This window comes from Panulirus ornatus, chromosome 9, assembly GCF_036320965.1.
Source record: "Panulirus ornatus isolate Po-2019 chromosome 9, ASM3632096v1, whole genome shotgun sequence".
NCBI lineage: Eukaryota > Metazoa > Arthropoda > Malacostraca > Decapoda > Palinuridae > Panulirus > Panulirus ornatus.
Genome location: NC_092232.1, coordinates 2963999 through 2981379, shown reverse-complemented (window position 1 = coordinate 2981379; position 17381 = coordinate 2963999). Strand labels below are relative to the sequence as shown.

The 17381-nt window shown below is 40.9% G+C and overlaps 1 protein-coding gene across 1 annotated transcript in view; it reads left to right on the top strand.

Annotated features, from left to right (window-relative positions):
- The window catches only part of LOC139750161 (MAM and LDL-receptor class A domain-containing protein 1-like), a 212290-nt gene that overhangs the window by 26031 nt on the left and 168878 nt on the right, over positions 1-17381 (top strand). Inside the window, exons 13-15 of the mRNA XM_071664505.1 lie at positions 7569-7697; positions 16086-16289; positions 16448-16609. Coding sequence (XP_071520606.1) covers positions 7569-7697; positions 16086-16289; positions 16448-16609 — 495 coding nt within the window. The remainder of the gene's footprint in view (positions 1-7568; positions 7698-16085; positions 16290-16447; positions 16610-17381) is intronic.

The following is a 17381-nucleotide window of genomic DNA, read 5'->3' as shown; positions in this document are numbered from 1 at the left end:
TCCACTCTTCCTATTCGTACACATGCCTTACATCCTCGATAAAAACTATTCACTGCTTCAGGCAATTTGCCTCCCACACCATATATTCGCAATACCTTCCACAGAGCATCTCTATCAACATCATATACCTTCTCCAGATCCATAAATACTACATACAAATCCATTTGTTTTTCTATTTCTCACATACATTCTTCAAAGCAAACATCTGATCCACACAACCTCTACCACTTCTGAAACCACATTGCTCTTCCCCAATCTGATGCTCTGTACATGCCTTCACCCTTTCAATCAGTACTTTCCCATATGATTTCCCAGAAATACTCAACAAACTTATTATTATTATTATTATACTTTGTCGCTGTCTCCCGCGTTTGCGAGGTAGCGCAAGGAAACAGACGAAAGAAATGGCCCCACCCCCCCCCCCATACACATGTATATACATACGTCCACACACGCAAATATACATACCTACACAGCTTTCCATGGTTTACCCCAGACGCTTCACATGCCTTGCTTCAATCCACTGACAGCACGTCAACCCCGGTATACCACATCGCTCCAATTCACTCTATTCCTTGCCCTCCTTTCACCCTCCTGCATGTTCAGGCCCCGATCACACAAAATCTTTTTCACTCCATCTTTCCACCTCCAATTTGGTCTCCCTCTTCTCCTTGTTCCCTCCACCTCCGACACATATATCCTCTTGGTCAATCTTTCCTCACTCATCCTCTCCATGTGCCCAAACCACTTCAAAACACCCTCTTCTGCTCTCTCAACCACGCTCTTTTTATTTCCACACATCTCTCTTACCCCTACGTTACTCACTCGATCAAACCACCTCACACCACACATTGTCCTCAAACATCTCATTTCCAGCACATCCATCCTCCTGCGCACCACTCTATCCATAGCCCACGCCTCGCAACCATACAACATTGTTGGAACCACTATTCCTTCAAACATACCCATTTTTGCTTTCCGAGATAATGTTCTCGACTTCCACACATTCTTCAAGGCCCCCAGGATTTTCGCCCCCTCCCCCACCCTATGATCCACTTCCGCTTCCATGGTTCCATCCGCTGCCAGATCCACTCCCAGATATCTAAAACACTTCACTTCCTCCAGTTTTTCTCCATTCAAACTCACCTCCCAATTGACTTGACCCTCAACCCTACTGTACCTAATAACCTTGCTCTTATTCACATTTACTCTTAACTTTCTTCTTCCACACACTTTTCCAAACTCAGTCACCAGCTTCTGCAGTTTCTCACATGAATCAGCCACCAGCGCTGTATCATCAGCGAACAACAACTGACTCACTTCCCAAGCTCTCTCATCCCCAACAGACTTCATACTTGCCCCTCTTTCCAAAACTCTTGTATTTACCTCCCTAACAACCCCATCCATAAACAAATTAAACAACCATGGAGACATCACACACCCCTGCCGCAAACCTACATTCACTGAGAACCAATCACTTTCCTCTCTTCCTACACGTACACATGCCTTACATCCTCGATAAAAACTTTTCACTGCTTCTAACAACTTTCCTCCCACACCATATATTCTTAATACCTTCCACAGAGCATCTCTATCAACTCTATCATATGCCTTCTCCAGATCCATAAATGCTACATACAAATCCATTTGCTTTTCTAAGTATTTCTCACATACATTCTTCAAAGCAAACACCTGATCCACACATCCTCTACCAGTTCTGAAACCACACTGCTCTTCCCCAATCTGATGCTCTGTACATGCCTTCACCCTCTCAATCAATACCCTCCCATATAATTTACCAGGAATACTCAACAAACTTATACCTCTGTAATTTGAACACTCACCTTCATCCACCCTTTCTCCTTGTACAGAGGCAATATGCATGCATTCCGCCAATCCTCAGGTACATAACCATAAACCATACAGACATTGAATATCCTCCCCTAACCCTGGGGATAGGGAAGAAAGAATACACGCATTCCCCGCGTGTCGTAGAAGGCGACTAAAGGGGACGGAAGCGGGGGACTAGAATTATCCCTAGGGATAGGGGAGAAAGAATCCTTCCCGTGCATTTCCCGCGTGTCGTAGAAGGCAACTAAAGGGTTCGGGAGTGGTAGGGGGCTAGAAACCCTCCCTCCTTGTATTTTAAGTTTTTAAAAAGGGAAACAGAAGAAGGCGTCATGGAGGGAGTGCTCATCCTCCCCGAAGGCTCAGATTGGGGTGTCTGAATGTGTGTGGATGTAACCAAGATGAGAAAAAAGGAGAGATAGGTTGTATGTTTGAGGAAAGAAACCTGGATCTTTTAGCTCCTAGTTAAATGAAGCTAAAGGGTAAAGGGGAAAAGTGATTTGGGAATGTCTTCTTGGTAAATTCAGGGGTTGGTGAGAGGACAAGGGCAAAGGATGGAATGTCACTACTCCTGAAACAGGAGTAGTGGCAGTATGTGATAGAGTGTAAAAAAAGTAAACTCTAGATTGATATAGGTAAAACTGAAAGTGGATGGAGAGAGATGGGTGATTATTGGTGCCTATGGACCTGGTCATGAAAAGAAAGATCATGAGAGGCAAGTGTTTTGGGAGCAGCCGAGTGAGTGTGTTAGCAGCTTTGATGCACGAAACCGGGTTATAGATTTAAATGCAAAGGTGAGTAATGTGGCAGTTGAGGGAATAATTGGTGCAAATGGGGTGTTCAGTGTTGTAATTAGAAATGGTGAAGAGCTTGTAGATTTGTGTGCAGTAAAAGGACTGGTGATTGGGAATACCTGGTTTAAAAAGAGAGATATACATAAGTTTACGTATGTAAGAAGGAGAGATGGTCAAACAGCTTTATTGGATTACGTGTTATTTGATAGGTGCGTGAAAGAGAGACTTTTGAATGTTAATGTGCTTAGAGGTGCAACTAGAGAGATGTCTGATCATTATCTTGTGGAGGCCAAGGTGAAGATATGTAGAGGTATTCAGAAAAGAAGAGAGAATGTTGGGGTGGAGAGAGTGGTGATTGGGAATACCTGGTTTAAAAAGAGAGATATACATAAGTATACGTATGTAAGAAGGAGAGATGGCCAAACAGCTTTATTGGATTACGCGTTATTTGATAGGTGCGTGAAAGAGAGACTTTTGAATGTTAATGTGCTTAGAGGTGCAACTGGAGAGATGTCTGATCATTATCTTGTGGAGGCGAAGGTGAAGATATGTAGAGGTATTCAGAAAAGAAGAGAGAATGTTGGGATGAAGAGAGTGGTGAGAGTAAGTGAGCTTGGAAAGGAGATTTGTGTAGGGAAGTCCCACGAGAGATTGAGTGCAGAATGGAAAAAGGTGATAGCAAATGACGTAAGGGGAGTGGGGGAGGAATGGTATGTATCTAGGGAAGCAGTGATGGCTTGCGCAAGAGATGCCTGTGGCATGAGAAAGGTGGGAGGTGGGCATATTAGAAAGGGTGGTGAGTGTGGGATGAAGAAGTAAGATTGTTAGTGAAAGAGAAGAGAAAGGCATTTGGACGATTTTTGTAGGGAAATAGTGCAAATGACTGGGAGATATATAAAAGAAAGAGGCAAGAGGTCAAGAGAAAGGTGCAAAAAGTGAAAATGAAGGCAAATGAAGCCTGATGGGAAATGGCCGGTGTAGACCTCGTTGCTCATCAACGTGAGACGAAGGGTATTGCAGTACATAGCATTCGAATAGTCATTTTCCCTATTAGGGGCGGCGATCATAGCCTGGCTGGTGGAGGTTTATATGATATATATATTTTTTTTTTTTCTATACCATTCGCCATTTCCCGCGATAGCGAGGTAGCGTTAAGAACAGAGGACTGGGCCTTTTAGGGAATACCCTCACCTGGCCCCCTTCTCTGTTCCTTCTTTTGGAAAATTAAAAAAAAAACGAGAGGGGAGGATTTCCAGCCCCCCCGCTCCCTTCCCTTTTAGTCGCCTTCTACGACACGCAGGGAATACGTGAGAAGTATTCTTTCATATATATATATATATATATATATATATATATATATATATATATATATATATATATATATATATATATATATATATATATATATATATATATATATATATATATATATATAAATACATGAAGGTGAAATTGCACTCCCGTAGGAGTCCACACAATCCCATATATATATATATATATATATATATATATATATATATATATATATATATATATATTCCTATGAGTCCACGGGAGAATTTGAAGCACAGTATGACCCCAAGTGCACTTCCGTGTAATAATCACATCATCAGCGCAGACACAAGAGAGAAATATGACAGTCAGTTGATACACATCGAAGAGATAAAGCCAGGACGGCACTTGGTAAACATGCGATTGTCTTGGGTAATTATATATATATATATATATATATATATATATATATATATATATATATATATATATATATATATATATATATATATATATATATATATATATATATATATATATATATGTTCAGGCCCCGATCACTCAGAATCTTTTTCACTTCATCTTTCCACCTCCATTTTGGTCTCCCACTTCTCCTCGTTCCCTCCACCTCTGACACATATATCCTCTTGGTCAATCTTTCCTCACTCATTCTCTCTATGTGCCCAAACCATTTCAAAACACCCTCTTCCGCCCTATCAACCACGCTCTTTTTATTTCCACACATCTCTCTTACCCTTACATTACTTACTCGATCAAACTACCTCACACCACATATTCTCCTCAAACATCTCATTTCCAGCACATTCACCCTCCTACGCACAACTCTATCCATAGCCTACGCCTCGCAGCCATACAACATTGTTGGAACCACTATTCCTTCAAACATACCCATTTTTGCTTTCCGAGATAATGTTCTCGACTTCCAAACACTCTTCAAGGATCCCAGAATTTTCGCCCCTCCCCCACACTATGATTCACTTCCGCTTCCATGGTTCCATCCGCTGCCAGATCCACTCCCAGATATCTAAAACACTTTACTTCCTCCAGTTTTTCTCCATTCAAACTTACCTCCCAACCTTCAACCCTACTGTACCTAATAACCTTGCTCTTATTCACATTTACTCTCAACTTTCTTCTTTCACACACTTTACCAAACTCAGTCACCAGCTTCTGCAGTTTCTCACCCGAATAAGCCACGAGCGCTGTATCATCAGCGAACAACAACTGACTCACTTCCCAAGCTCTCTCATCCACAACAGACTGCATACTTACCCCTCTTTCCAAAACTCTTGCATTCACCTCCCTAACAACCCCATCCATAAACAAATTAAACAACCATGGAGACATCACACACCCCTGCCGCAAACCTACATTCACTGAGAACTTTCCACAGAACATCTCTATCAACTCTATCATATGCCTTCTCCAGATCCATAAATGCTACATACAAATCCATTTGCTTTTCTAAGTATTTCCCACATACATTCTTCAAAGCAAACACCTGATCTACACATCCTCTATCACTTCTGAAACCACAATGCTCTTCTCCAATCTGATGCTCTGTACATGCCTTCACCCTCTCAATCAATACCCTCCCATATAATTTACCAGGAATACTCAACAGACTTATACCTCTGTAATTTGAGCACTCACTCTTATCCCCTTTGCCTTTGTACAATGGCACTATGCAAGCATTCCGCCAATCCTCAGGCACCTCACCATGAGTCATACATACATTAAATAACCTTACCAACCAGTCAACAATACAGTCACCCCCTTTTTTAATCAATTACACTGCAATACCATCCAAACCCGCTGCCTTGCCGGCTTTCATCTTCCGCAACGGTTTTATTATCTCTTCTCTGTTTACCAAATCATTATCCCTAACCCTCTCACTTTGCACACCACCTCGACCAAAACACCCTATATCTGCCACTCTATCATCAAACACATTCAACAAGCCTTCAAAATACTCACTCCATCTCCTTCTCACATCACCACTACTAGTTATCACCTCCCCATTAGCCCCCTTCACTGAAGTTCCCATTTGCTCCCTTGTCTTACGCACTTTATTTACCTCCTTCCAAAACATCTTTTTATTAACCTCCTGCCTCTTTCTTTTATACATCTCCCACTCATTTGTATCATTTCCCTGCAAAAATCGTCCAAAAGCCTCTCTCTTCTCTTTCACTAATAATCTTACTTCTTCAGTCCACCACTCACTACCCTTTCTAATCAACCCACCTCCCACGCTTCTCATGCCACAAGCATCTTTTGCGCAAGCCATCACTGCTTCCCTAAATGCATCCCATTCCTCCCCCACTCCCTTTACGTCCTATGTTCTCACCTTTTTCCATTCTGTACTCAGTCTCTCCTGGTACTTCCTCACACAAGTCTCCTTCCCAAGCTCACTTACTCTCACCAGTCTCTTCACCCAAACATTCTCTCTTCTTTTCTGAATACCTCTACAAATCTTCACCTTCGCCTCCACAAGATAATGATCAGACATCCCTCCAGTTGTACCTCTCAGCACATTAACATCCAAAAGTCTCTCTTTTGCGCGCCTATCAATTAAGACGTAATCCAATAACGCTCTCTGGCCATATCTCCTACTTAGATACGTATACTTATGTATATCTCTCTTTTTAAACCAAGTATTCCCAATCACCAGTTCTTTTTCAGCACATAAATCTACAATCTCTTCACCATTTCCATTTACAACACTGAACACCCCATGTATACCAATTATTCCCTCAACTGCCACATTATTCACCTTTGCATTCAAATCACCCATCTCTATAACCCGGTCTCGTGCATCAAAACCACTAACACACTCACTCAGCTGCTCCCAGAACACTTGCCTCTCATGATCTTTCTTCTCATGCCCAGGTGCATATGCACCAATGATCACCCATCTTTCTCCATCAACTTTCAGTTTTACCCATATCAACCTAGTTTACTTCCTTACACTCTATCACATACTCCCACCACCCCTGTTTCAGGAGTAGTGCTACTCCTTCCCTTGCTCTTGTCCTCTCACTAACCCCTGACTTTACTCCCAAGACATTCTCAAACCACTCTTCCCCTTTACCCTTGAGCTTCCTTTCACTCAGAGCCAAAACATCCAGGTTTCTTTCCTCAAACATACTACCTATCTCTCCTTTTTTCTCATCTTGGTTACATCCACACACATTTAGAAACCCCAATCTGAGCCTTCGAGGAGGATAAACAGTCCCCGCGTGACTCCTTCTTCTGTCTCCCCTCTTAGAACGTTAAAGTACAAGGAGGGGAGGATTTCCAGCCCCCCCCGCTCCCGTCCCCTTTAGTCGCCTTCTACGACACGTTAGGAATGCGAGGAAAGTACTCTTTCTCCCCTATCCCCAGGGATATCTCAATCATTTGGTAAAGCCGTTGTTAATGGGAAGACTTTTATATCTCAAGAGTATATCGCCTTTCCATATATTTTTGTCTTGAAATTTGAATATAAAGTTGAATTTTTTATTTTTCTATGATAATTGATTTAAGCGAAAACAAAAACAAAAGAGAATATCAATTCTAAACATAATGTATAAATGTAGAATTAACAGATTCTTAGCTGCCTGATGACTTATTATGTATCCTTTTTCGTCCCAGGGTGTGACTTCGAGGATCGCAGTATATGTGGGTTCAACAGACAGGGTGGTCTTGGAGACTGGGAGAGGGTGTTCCCTCGCCAGGACAATGGCAGCGTTCCTGTTGATCACACCTATAACACAGGTTACGGTGAGTGTACCGCCGCATGGGTGCCTCACACGATTCTCTGCCACAAAACAGGAGGATCAGAAATGGGTCTTGTACACTACAGCCTGTATACTTGGAGAGTGTTTAGTACCGAATGAACCCTTGACATCATTAGAAATCGACTTTAAAATTGATGAATTCTTAAAATGATTATCTATAGAAATTTCAGTTGTAGCTACCTTACGATCTTTCTCTCTTTTCATTTCATGAAATACAATCAATTTGACAGGTTAGAAGGGGTAGGCTAAATCATGTTCATTGGGGAGGAGTGCTGCACTCCGTCTTTAAGATGAATGATGAATATCAAGGTTCACTCTGTTCTCGTGACTTAACATATGGTTATTCAAACTATGGCGAACAAACGAAATCAATTCTTTTACTAAATAAAAAGACTATCATATCGATTCAACTATAAGGTTATCAGGCAAGTATCTCATATTTCAACAATGTCATCAGATGCATCGCTTAATATCTTAGTCTCATGCATTATCAGGTTTGCTCCTGAGGTGAGACTCGGCTCTTGAATATGATTTGGAGTTCAGTGTCCTACTTGGCGAAGCGTCTTTTTATGACTGAGGCTTTGAACTGTGTGTCTGTATGTTGGATCCAGGGCGAGTAATTGCGTATATATATATATATATATATATATATATATATATATATATATATATATATATATATATATATATATGCTACATACAAAGGTAGCGCAAGGAAACAGACGAAAGAAATGGCCCAACCCATCCCCATACACATGTATATACATACGTCCACACACGCAAATATACATACCTACACAGCTTTCCATGGTTTACCCCAGACGCTTCACATGCCCTGATTCAATCCACTGACAGCACGTCAACCCCGGTATACCACATCGATCCAATTCACTCTATTCCTTGCCCTCCTTTCACCCTCTTGCATGTTCAGGCCCAGATCACACAAAATCTTTTTCACTCCATCTTTCCACCTCCAATTTGGTCTCCCACTTCTCGTTCCCTCCAAATCCGACACATATATCCTCTTGATCAATCTTTCCTCACTCATTCTCTCAATGTGCCCAAACCATTTCAAAACACCCTCTTCTGCTCTCTCAACCACGCTCTTTTTATTTCCACACATCTCTCTTACCCTTACGTTACTTACTCGATCAAACCACCTCACACCACACATTGTCCTCAAACATCCCATTTCCAGCACATCCATCCTCCTGCGCACAACTCTATCCATAGCCCACGCCTCGCAACCATACAACGTTGTTGGAACCACTATTCCTTCAAACATACCCATTTTTGCTTTCCGAGATAATGTTCTCTACTTCCACACATTCTTCAAGGCTCCCAGGATTTTCGCCCCCTCCCCCACCCTATGATCCACTTCCGCTTCCATGGTTCCATCCGCTGCAAGTTTTGGATGGTATTGCAGTGGAATTTATCAAAAAAGGGGGTGACTGTATTATTGACTGGTTGGTAAGGTTATTTAATGTATGTATGACTCATGGTGAGGTGCCTGAGGATTGGCGAAATGCGTGCATAGTGCCATTGTACAAAGGCAAAGGGGATAAGAGTGAGTGCTCAAATTACAGAGGTATAAGTTTGTTGAGTTTTGGACAAAACATACATGTATGTTTTGGACAATCACATGTTTACCAAATGGCGTCCTAGCTTCGTCTCTTCGATGTATATCAACTGACCATTATATTTCTCTCTTGTGTCTCCCCTGATGATGTGATTCTTACACGAAAGTGCACTTGGGAACTTTTCGTGTTTCACTTTCCCCGTGGACTCATAGGAATATATATATATATATATATATATATATATATATATATATATATATATATATATATATATATATATATATATATATATATATATATATATATATATATATATATATCTTACCCTTACGTTACTTACTCGATCAAACCACCTCACACCACACATTGTCCTCAAACATCTCATTTCCAGCACATCAATCCTCCTGCGCACAACTCTACCCATAGCCCATGCCTCGCAACCATACAACATTGTTGGAACCACTATTCCTTCAAACATACCCATTTTTGCTTTCCGAGATAATGTTCTCGACTTCCACACATTCTTCAAGGCCCCCAGAATTTTCGCCCCCTCCCCCACCCTATGATCCACTTCCGCTTCCAAGGTTCCATCCGCTGCCAGATCCACTCCCAGATATCTAAAACACTTCACTTCCTCCAGTTTTTCTCCATTCAAACTCACCTCCCAATTGACTTGACCCTCAACCCTACTGTACCTAATAACCTTGCTCTTATTCACATTTACTCTTAACTTTCTTCTTCCACACACTTTACCAAACTCAGTCACCAGCTTCTGCAGTTTCTCACATGAATCAGCCACCAGCGCTGTATCATCAGCGAACAACAAATGACTCACTTCCCAAGCTCTCTCATCCCCAACAGACTTCATACTTGCCCCTCTTTCCAAAACTCTTGCATTTACCTCCCTAACAACCCCATCCATAAACAAATTAAACAACCATGGAGACATCACACACCCCTGCCGCAAACCTACATTCACTGAGAACCAATTACTTTCCTCTCTTCCTACACGTACACATGCCTTACATCCTCGATAAAAACTTTTCACTGCTTCTAACAACTTTCCTCCCACACCATATATTCTTAATACCTTCCACAGAGCATCTCTATCAACTCTATCATATGCCTTCTCCAGATCCATAAATGCTACATACAAATCCAAGGTGCAAGAGGTGAAAAAAGGGCAAATGAGAGTTGGGGTGAGAGAGTATCATTAAATTTTAGGGAGAATAAAAAGATGTTCTGGAAGGAGGTAAATAAAGTGCGTAAGACAAGGGAGCAAATGGGAACTTCAGTGAAGGGCGCAAATGGGGAGGTGATAACAAGTAGTGGTGATGTGAGAAGGAGATGGAGTGAGTATTTTGAAGGTTTGTTGAATGTGTTTGATGATAGAGTGGCAGATATAGGGTGTTTTGGTCGAGGTGGTGTGCAAAGTGAGAGGGTTAGGGAAAATGATTTGGTAAACAGAGAAGAGGTAGTGAAAGCTTTGCGGAAGATGAAAGCCGGCAAGGCAGCAGGTTTGGATGGTATTGCAGTGGAATTTATTAAAAAAGGGGGTGACTGTATTGTTGACTGGTTGGTAAGGTTATTTAATGTATGTATGACTCATGGTGAGGTGCCTGAGGATTGGCGGAATGCGTGCATAGTGCCATTGTACAAAGGCAAAGGGGATAAGAGTGAGTGCTCAAATTACAGAGGTATAAGTTTGTTGAGTATTCCTGGTAAATTATATGGGAGGGTATTGATTGAGAGGGTGAAGGCATGTACAGAGCATCAGATTGGGGAAGAGCAGTGCGGTTTCAGAAGTGGTAGAGGATGTGTGGATCAGGTGTTTGCTTTGAAGAATGTATGTGAGAAATACTTAGAAAAGCAAATGGATTTGTATGTAGCATTTATGGATCTGGAGAAGGCATATGATAGAGTTGATAGAGATGCTCTGTGGAAGGTATTAAGAATATATGGTGTGGGAGGAAAGTTGTTAGAAGCAGTGAAAAGTTTTTATCGAGGATGTAAGGCGTGTGTACGTGTAGGAAGAGAGGAAAGTGATTGGTTCGTAGTGAATGTAGGTTTGCGGCAGGGGTGTGTGATGTCTCCATGGTTGTTTAATTTGTTTATGGATGGGGTTGTTAGGGAGGTAAATGCAAGAGTTTTGGAAAGAGGGGCAAGTATGAAGTCTGTTGGGGATGAGAGAGCTTGGGAAGTGAGTCAGTTGTTGTTCGCTGATGATACAGCGCTGGTGGCTGATTCATGTGAGAAACTGCAGAAGCTGGTGACTGAGTTTGGTAAAGTGTGTGGAAGAAGAAAGTTAAGAGTAAATGTGAAAAAGAGCAAGGTTATTAGGTACAGTAGGGTTGAGGGTCAAGTCAATTGGGAGGTGAGTTTGAATGGAGAAAAACTGGAGGAAGTGAAGTGTTTTAGATATCTGGGAGTGGATCTGTCAGCGGATGGAACCATGGAAGCGGAAGTGGATCATAGGGTGGGGGAGGGGGCGAAAATTTTGGGAGCCTTGAAAAATGTGTGGAAGTCGAGAACATTATCTCGGAAAGCAAAAATGGGTATGTTTGAAGGAATAGTGGTTCCAACAATGGTGTATGGTTGCGAGGCGTGGGCTATGGATAGAGATGTGCGCAGGAGGATGGATGTGCTGGAAATGAGATGTTTGAGGAAAATGTGTGGTGTGAGGTGGTTTGATCGAGTAAGTAACGTAAGGGTAAGAGAGATGTGTGGAAATAAAAAGAGCGTGGTTGAGAGAGCAGAAGAGGGTGTTTTGAAATGGTTTGGGCACATGGAGAGAATGAGTGAGGAGAGATTGACCAAGAGGATATATGTGTCGGAGGTGGAGGGAACGAGGAGAAGAGGGACACCAAATTGGAGGTGGAAAGATGGAGTGAAAAAGATTTTGTGTGATCGGGGCCTGAACATGCAGGAGGGTGAAAGGAGGGCAAGGAATAGAGTGAATTGGAGCGATGTGGTATACAGGGGTTGACGTGCTGTCAGTGGATTGAATCAAGGCATGTGAAGCGTCTGGGGTAAACCATGGAAAGCTGTGTAGGTATGTATATTTGCGTGTGTGGACGTGTGTATGTACATGTGTATGGGGGGGGGTTGGGCCATTTCTTTCGTCTGTTTCCTTGCGCTACCTCGCAAACGCGGGAGACAGCGACAAAGTATAAAAAAAAAAAAAAAAAAAAAAAAATATATATATATATATATATATATATATATATATATATATATATATATATATATATCCCTGGGGATAGGGGAGAAAGAATACTTCCCATGTATTCCCTGCGTGTCGTAGAAGGCGACTAAAAGGGAAGAGAGCGGGGGGCTGGAAATCCTCCCCTCTCATTTTTTTTTTTTTTTTCCAAAAGAAGGAACAGAGAAGGGGGCCAGGTGAGGATATTCCCTCAATGGCCCAGTCCTCTGTTCTTAACGCTACCTCGCTAATGCGGGAAATGGCGAATAGTTTGAAAAAAAAAAAAAAAAATATATATATATATATATATATATATATATATATATATATATATATATATATACATATATATATATATATATATATGTATATATATATATATATATATATATATATATATATATATATATATATATATATATATATATATATATATATATATATATATATATATATATATATATATATATATATATATATATATATTATATATATATATATATATATATATATATATATATATATATATATATATATATATATATATATATATATATATATATATATATATATATATATATATATATATATATATATATATATATATATATATATATATATATATATTATTTTTTTTATTATACTTTGTCGCTGTCTCCCGCGTTTGCGAGGTAGCGCAAGGAAACAGACGAAAGAAATGGCCCAACCCCCCCCCCATACACATGCATATACATACGTCCACACACGCAAATATACATACCTACACAGCTTTCCATGTTTTACCCCAGACGCTTCACATGCCTTGCTTCAATCCACTGACAGCACGTCAACCCCGGTATACCACATCGCTCCAATTCACTCTATTCCTTGCCCTCCTTTCACCCTCCTGCATGTTCAGGCCCCGATCACACAAAATCTTTTTCACTCCATCTTTCCACCTCCAATTTGGTCTCCCTCTTCTCCTTGTTCCCTCCACCTCCGACACATATATCCTCTTGGTCAATCTTTCCTCACTCATCCTCTCCATGTGCCCAAACCACTTCAAAACACCCTCTTCTGCTCTCTCAACCACGCTCTTTTTATTTCCACACATCTCTCTTACCCTTACATTACTCATTCGATCAAACCACCTCACACCACACATTGTCCTCAAACATCTCATTTCCAGCACATCCATCCTCCTGCGCACAACTCTATCCATAGCCCACGCCTCGCAACCATATAACATTGTTGGAACCACTATTCCTTCAAACATACCCATTTTTGCTTTCCGAGATAATGTTCTCGACTATATATATATATATATATATATATATATATATATATATATATATATATATATATATATATATATATATATATATATATATATATATATATATATATATGGGGAGAGAGTTCTATACTCGTGGGGCCCCTCATCTCTTGAACATTATTTTGTTACTTCTTAGATTTCTGTATGGTGTCTACGTTAACCATATCTTTCTCCATACTGTTTCATTCACCCACCATTCATACTATAAAAGCACTTCTTCGCATCTTTCTTAGCAAATTTCATACTTAAATTATGTCCTTGGGTTGTTCTAGTCTTAATCTCTCGAAGAACTGTTCCCTGTCCTCACCATCGATCTGTATTCAATACTTGAAAGCTGTAATCAAGGCCCCTCTCACTGGCCTCTTTTCCATGGTGGGAAAATCTAAAGCCTCTTATTTATCCCTGCAACTCGTCCTAATGCAAGTAACATTTTTGTTGCTTACCTTTGGATCTTCTATATTGACTCTGTGCTCCTTTAGGTGCGATCACCAAGCATGAAAAGCGTGCTCTAGTTTTTTGCTTAGATAAGATGTGATGAGCTTGCTGAATATTTTCTTATCATTAATTTGGAAGTAATTCTAATACATTTTTAGCAGACGATCAGTCTCCTTAACCTTCTTCTTAAGGTGAGACTATAGAGACAAGTTGGGGACGATGTTAATTCCCATCCTACGTCTTTCTCACATTCAGATTCCTAGTTTATCTCATGCCACATGTTACTCATATCAAGTATTCTATTTTTTGGCTGTGACTCATCCTGATTACTTTACATGTACTCGAGCTGAAGTTAATCAACCATGCATGACACCAACTTTGGAGTCTGTCAAGGTCTCCTGTAAAACTGACGCAATTTTCAACGATTTTCGCTTTCCTTATGACCTTTGCATCGCCATCTGTAAACATATTCAGGTAGGAGTCCATGCCTTCCGGCAAGTTTTTGACGTAGATCAGGAAGAGTAATGGTCCTAAAACAGAATTATGGTATTTTCTGCATTCTGCTGGTAATCTCAAACCATTTTGAAAAGGCTTCTTTAATATTCTTCCTTTATTCCCTCTTATATCTATCTCTTGATCCAACCTCTTCACGTCCCCCATGCGGCACAGTGTTGAATGATTTCAGGGAGTCCAGGGGCAGAAAAGTTAATCATGAACACTGGACGCGTAATAACCCTTAATCTGGACGATGAATGACTGGACAATGAATAATTGGACGATGATAACTGGACGATGATGACTGGACGATAAATGACTGGACGATGAATGACTGAACGATGATGACCGGACGATGATAACTGGACGATGATGACTGGACGATGAATGACTGGACGATGATGACTAGACGATAAATGACTGGACGATGAATGACTGGACGATGATGACTGGACGATAAATGACTGGACGATGAATGACTGAACGATGATGACTGGACGATAAATGACTGGACGATGAATGACTGAACGATGATGACTGGACGATAAATGATTGGACGATGAATGTGATCTAACGCTCATCTGACGGCTGCCTGCTTCTTGTTCTTATGACGGCCAGCAACACAGACCTTACCTGTGACGCAGGGATCATGGTAGCGTACTCATCATCGTAAAGAAATATTTACAGTCCTGGTATGGCAGGTGTAATCATCATCGTCACCCAAAATGTACAAACGATAAATAATGAATCTTCCTGGATGGTTTCAGTGAACTGTGAACTGATCAATATGACTTGCGTTGCCTTGGTAGCATTGTTTTTCACAAATGTAAGGCAAATTTCCTAATGATTTTGGTAGCCCACTTTATAGTTATATCCATCGAAATATGAATTCATTATGAAATTCATTATGGAAAATGACAAGAAATACCTCGAGCAATCGATTTATTACAACATGCTAGCAGGGCTAAACAGCGTGAGACCAGACCCATGGGTTTTACTCATACTTCTTCGTCCATAGTGTCATACTGCTTCACACAAAAACTGGTGCAAAGTTCTTTTTTATTTTCTAGTGTGTGTATAGGCCTGTAGATTGAATACTGGTTCCGGTAATACGAAACAGGCTGATCTCTTCCTATTTTTTCATTGTTCCTACAGATAATTGTATCTAATGATATACAGTGTTCGGTTATGGAATGATCTCTACATCCAGTAAACTAGGAATTAATATCGTTTATAAGTAGAAAGCTCCTTGAAAACTAAGGATAGATCCATTGTAGAAGATATGGTACTTGGTTCTGGTGAAGCAGTGGTAGCTTGAGCATGAAGTGATTACTTGTGTTGCAGGGCATTATATGAGGGCATCCTTGACGCCGTCGGACCATGAGGGCGTGGTGGCGCGCCTCATGACTTCTGACATCCCCACGACTCAGGACACCAATCTCTGTGTCTCCTTCTGGTACGTCCACAACGGAGCCACTAACAGAGACAGACTTAAGGTCTATGCCAATGTGTCTGGGGAGCTGGGCCGGCCGCTCTGGCAAGAAAAGGGTGAGACATGATTACGTTCTACTGTGATAAATGATTGAAGTGATCAGTAACATAACATGGGGGGATTTATTCACACCAGTCAGTGGGATCAGCCACTTACAATATAATGTTGATAAAACTTACTCGTGAACAGCATTTAAGTCGCCTTTCCTTTCCAGCGAGCAACATCAACACGTGGCTGTCAGCCTCCGTGCCTATACCCGGAGGTATTGCAGGAGCGGTGCAGGTGGTGTGGGAGGCATGGCAGGGTGAGAGGGATGATCATGCCACAATGGCTTTGGATGACGTGATGATTAGCACCGATCCTTGTGACATGATCGGTACGTGTTACGCGTTTCTGACCAGTCCAGCGTTCCTTTCCTTCATCGCCTGAGCATCACTGTTTTAAAGATTAATGACACTGCATTAATCCTGCTACGATTACTTACTCGTTAAGGTTCCTGCTTTGAGTACTGACTGTCTCACGAGTACTTACTGCTTCGTAGTCTTGTCTCAGAAGTACTGTTTTAAAGACATCTAACTCCATATTTTCCCCTCTCGGCTCCTGAGTTAGGATTATTGCTTCCAAGACTACCAGTTAAGGATTAAAGCTTTTCATAGTGATATCTCAGGATTATTACTACCTAGATCATTAACTTAGGATGGTTGCCCTCCAGTTAGTGACTCAAGAATACTGCTTCCTTAACTGACTCATGAACACTGATTCTTGGAACGCTGAGTAACGATTACCGTTTCTTAGGCTACCTACCAAGGATTATAGTTTTCCAAACTATCAAAGTAGGATTATAGTTTTCAGGATAATCAATACAATATTACAGCTTCCTCAATTTCTAAGTCAAGATTACAACTTCCTAGACTCCTTACTATCTCCTGTACCACAACCTTAAGACTACAGTTTCCTTAACTACTGACTCTTGGCTAAAGCTTTCTAGACTGGTAACAAAAATTGCTTCGTAGACTGTTGACTCAGGCTACAGCTTCCTTGACTACCAATTTGGGTTTCAGCTTCCTACACTAAAGTTTGGGCTACACTTTCCAATACTGCTAACTATGGGTTACAACTTCCTTGACAACTAACGTATGTTACAGCTG